The sequence below is a fragment of the Papaver somniferum genome, chromosome 2 (assembly GCF_003573695.1).
Source record: "Papaver somniferum cultivar HN1 chromosome 2, ASM357369v1, whole genome shotgun sequence".
Taxonomy (NCBI): domain Eukaryota; kingdom Viridiplantae; phylum Streptophyta; class Magnoliopsida; order Ranunculales; family Papaveraceae; genus Papaver; species Papaver somniferum.
The window spans coordinates 8,412,102-8,416,896 of NC_039359.1; the positions used below are offsets into that span (position 1 = coordinate 8,412,102).

The 4,795-nt window shown below is 37.0% G+C and overlaps 1 protein-coding gene across 1 annotated transcript in view; it reads left to right on the forward strand.

Annotated features, from left to right (window-relative positions):
* The first annotated feature begins 4,010 nt into the window (after window positions 1-4,010).
* LOC113352948 (high mobility group B protein 3-like) overlaps window positions 4,011-4,795 on the forward strand; it is a 1,723-nt gene continuing 938 nt past the window's right edge. Inside the window, exons 1-4 of the mRNA XM_026596688.1 lie at window positions 4,011-4,144; window positions 4,250-4,304; window positions 4,442-4,564; window positions 4,700-4,757. Of these exons, the coding sequence (XP_026452473.1) occupies window positions 4,258-4,304; window positions 4,442-4,564; window positions 4,700-4,757 (228 nt within the window). The 5' untranslated portion in view covers window positions 4,011-4,144; window positions 4,250-4,257. The remainder of the gene's footprint in view (window positions 4,145-4,249; window positions 4,305-4,441; window positions 4,565-4,699; window positions 4,758-4,795) is intronic.

Genomic DNA, 4,795 nt, shown 5'->3' on the forward strand with positions numbered 1-4,795 from the left:
ATTAAAAGGGAGAATATCATGAATACACTTCCACATAAATGTCTTTACCCTAAGAATAACAATCATTCTCCAAATTTTCCTCCAAAAAGATTTCAAATTCATATCTTCCTGCTATCCTCTAAGCATAATTTTCTCGTACAACGACTTAACTGTGAATGACCCATTCGTTTCCAGTTTCCATCTCAGCTCATCACTTTTGTTTTTGTTTATATTGATCTCTTTGATCTTCTGCCTAACTTGTGGGTTAAAATACTCTGTCATTTTCAACTCATCCCAAACCCACTCTTCTCCCTCTTGTACCATTAAGTCCTCCACAAAAATAACTTTGTGAGTTTTTTGCAGTGGTTCACGGAGTTGTTTCTTCTGCTCTGGGTACCACAATTCCTCCCATATTCCGATGGTTTTCCCATCCCCAACTCTCCATTCAATATTCTCTTTTATTTTTCCCACTTCCTTCATCAGGTTCTTCCATACCCATGAGTCTCTGTCAGAACATTTATAGTTTGAGTTTATCAAGCTGTTTTCTGGGAAGTACTTGTTTTTGTAAACGGACCCCCACAACCCATTTGGTTCTTTCAGCAGCCTCCAGATGACCTTGGCCAGCATTGCCGAGTTAAAATCTCTTAAGTTCAAGAAACCCATTCATCCCATGCTTTTCGGTTTGCAGACACCGATCCAAGCCTTTAAAAACACTCTTTTTTTTCCATTCTCGTTTTTCCCCTAGAAAAAGTCCCTCTGCAATTTATTAATACTTTCTGTTACTTCTACTGGAACTCTAAAACAGTTCATCTGATACAATGGCATCGTGGAAGAAGAAGCTTGTATCATGACTCATTTTCCAGCACAAGAAAGATATTTTCCTTTCCACTCCTTCAAATTTCCCCCAATTCTATCTAGCATAAACTGACAAGACTTAACTTTTGATGTGTGCGTAAACAACGGAGACCCTAAATACTTATCGTTGAGAGATGTTCTTTTCACACCTAAAGTGGTTATGATCTCATCCATAGTGCTCTGGTGAGAGTTTTTACTGAAAAAAACACCAGACTTCTCCATATTTGTGAGTTGGCCAGACGCCGAACTAAATTCGTTCAACACTTTCACAAAATGTTCTCACTTTCAGACTTGATAGCTTTACTGAAAGTCAACAGATCGTCAGCAAACAGAAGATGAAATATGGCAGGGGCATTTTGTCCCACCGGACAAAAATTACTTTATTTGTTAGGTTTTTTTTTTAATAGATAAACAGGGAGATAGCCCCGAAGTTACACAACACAAACTGAAAGTAACATGACTGACTATGAACAACTTTCATACAGGACCAAGCAACGAATCTCTAGCGGTAGAATCCCAGTTAATGGAATCACAGATAACAGAATCATTAGTAACAAGTAGCAGTAACCGTAACACTCGCTTACATACGGGAGAACTTGGATCGTTGAAGCTTGATCCACAGCCCTAAAGTAGTTTTTAAAATTATTCTGATGACTATCTCCTTGTCGAGCTGAAATTTTCCAGGTAAGAAAGCAATGAAATCGCCGGATAAATCGTCGGAGTCCCTCTACCTGTCGGAGTATAACATCACCAAACTTGAAATGATCGTCGATCAAAACATGACCCAAACATAAGAACACCAATATAGAGAATATCACTTAACCCACATAAGAAAGTTCATAGGAAAACCAGTAAGTCCTAAATCTAAAATAAAGACCCGGAACAAGACCAGATCCAAATATCACTTGATTGTTAAAACAATCGAGAGTATCAAGATTACATAAATCTAAAGCAAACAAAATTAAAATCCAATCACCACCATAAACAGGGAGAAAAAGATGTGGAGATGTTGACGAAGCTAAAGCTGTTGATGTTGCTTTGTCTTGTCCATGGTAAAGAGCTGTAGATATTGATATGCCTTGATTTCCTCCTTGCAAAGGATCAAAAAAAATCAAAATCTTTCTTCTACACTCTAACTATACATGTGAAATAAAAAAAAAGAAAAGAAAACGAAGGATCAAAACGAACCAAAAGTCGGCAAGGTATAAGGTTGAATACCATGCCGACTTTTCATCTCTGAAATTAGCAGTTACAGGGTCGACAAGATATCCATCTCTATTTAGTCGGCAGGTTATGAAATTAATACCTTGCCGACTAATCATGCATTTGTAACACCTTCTCTGTATGTCAAAAATCCTATAGTCGGCAGGGTATTTTTTTATCGACCTTGCCGTCCATAAGTTGTCGGCATGTTCTTCATTTGCAGACCTTGCCGGCCAGATATAGTCGGCATGTTCTTCATCCGTAGACCTTGCCGAGTCTTCATATTTTCAGAACTGAAAATGTTGATACCTTCTATAATTTTGAGTATAAAATCGCCCAGCAGCTCTACAATCTCATATTTATAAGTGTTTGGGTAATACGATTTCATTTCCGTTACAAGTAGAATTCTTAAAAAAAAAAAAAAATTCTCAAAAATCTACCCACATCCATGAGTTCAATCTAAAATAAAACCTAATTTCAAAATTTTAATCAATTAACTAAATTAATTATCCTTATCATATTTATTAGTGTTAATTAATCAAGGGTAGATTAGCCATTTTTGTAAATATGTGGATAAGGGGCTTTGTGTTTTACTTCAAAATGATCTTATTTTGTCTCATTTAGTATACCCCAATTAATTTGGATATTACCCCTAGGGGTGTGCAACGGACGGACGGTTGCGGATTAGGAGTCACCCGTGTCCAAACCGTCAAAGTTGCGGATTTGAAAAATCAAACCGTGTCCGATCCAATCATCCGCGGATTTCACATCCGCGGATTAGCGGATGATACGGACCGGATGCGGATTAACCGCGGATTTAGTTAGAGTGAAACAAAAAAAAAAGGTTAAAAAGAAAAAAAAAAGGTTATTTCCAACATGTACGGCAAACTCATCCAAAGCAAATAAGCATCGTACTTAACAAAATTTCAACTAGATGTGAAGATACAAATAACAACTACTGCCAGGATTTTGCATGGGTAAAAGCAAAGAGTCACACGCAAGCAGACCAATTTTTTATGCTGAATTCTACCATTGATAACTAACTGACAACTAGGTAACTACTAACAGACTGTTGACTCTAGTCAAGTGATTTACCTCTGCCAAATTTACCTGCTCCCATATTATTCTTTTCTAAAACTGGTTGTAAAACGGATTTGTTTGCATTTAGTTAATACAGTAAAACTGAACTGTAGTAGAGAGCTGAGAGGGAGAGGTTGAGCGCGACTACATGAGAGGGAGACAGAAGAGAGTATGCTAAAAGTTAAAAAAGCATCACCGGTGGGTGGTTTATCCCATCCAAATTCGTGGATTGCAAATTCCAACCGTAAAGTTAAGAAACATCACCGGTAAATTCGTGGATTGCAAATTTCAACCGTAACCAAACCGTGTAAACGTGCGGATTGGATTTCACCTGCAATTTTGCGGACGGATACAGATAAAATCTGCGGTTCCGATCTTTTTGCACAATCCTAATTACCCTAATCAGGCCCGGATATTATTCAACTAAACCAAAGATTTCACATGTTTTTCCCCGGTGAGAAGGGCCAAAACTGTAAAATTAAATGCACCAGCAAATATTGACTTGGTGTTTAAAATTTTCACAGAAATGCTTTTTGAAAGACAATTATGTGTGTTAAAAATCCCGCCAAAACCTCGAACTTGAATCTCGAAACCACATTTTTGGCGGGACAAATATCACGTTCATGATGAACATGCAAAACGACGATATTGCCCATTCTTCGGCACACACATCTGTGCAGTTCTTTTTGCCGTAGACGACCCCAAAAGATGGCAGTGACAAAGAACAAGGATGTACAAGGAATATTGATAAAAGAAAGGTATAAAATAGGAATAACAAAAATGTGAGGAAGAAAACGAAAAGAAAGAAGCACACGGATCGATGACATGGCACTAAAATTTCAAATCCCGCCCAAAATCAGATTTCATTTCAAGCGTTGAGATTGAAAATCTTATTCTCTGCCGACCTCTTTTTATATCTCATTTCTCTCTCCCTTCTTTTTCTCACAAACCCAAACATATCTCTCTCTCTCTCTCTCTCTCTCTCTCTCTCTTTCTAAGTTATCTCTGTGAAACCCTAACTCCGAAGGTGCGTCTCAAAATAGACCGATTCTTACCGATTCTTACCGATTCAAACATATTCTCTGCTGTTTCTTACCGATTCTTATCAGTTTTTTTTGCGTTTATTGTTCAGGATTATCAATGAAAGGTGCTAAATCGAAGTCTGATGCTACCAAAAATGGTGATAAGTAAGTTGTAGTTTAGTTTTTTTTGATTGATATGTATATTTGTTTGAGTTGGAACTTTATAGTTATATGATTAAATCGGTTATGTTCAGATCTGAAAGTTTCAGTGTTTTTTTGTGTGTTTCTGATGATTGTTTCAGGCTTTCTGTGAAGAGAAAAGTTGCTGCTAATGATGCAGGAGGAAGAAAAACTTCTAAGAAAGAGAAGGCTGTCAAGGATCCTAACAAGCCAAAGAGACCTGCTAGTGCCTTCTTCGTATTCATGTAATTTCTTCTTCTTCTTCTTCTTCTTCTTCTTTTTTTCGTCTTATATATTTAATTATTTTCGATGAATTTTAGTGATGGTTTTGAATCGAACGATTTACTCATAATTTCTGAAATTGATTTCTCTGATTTCAGGGAGGATTTCAGGACACAATTTAAGGAAAAGCATCCTAACAATAAATCTGTCTCAGTTGTAAGATCCCCTTTCTCTTCAGAAGTTTTTTTTTTTTT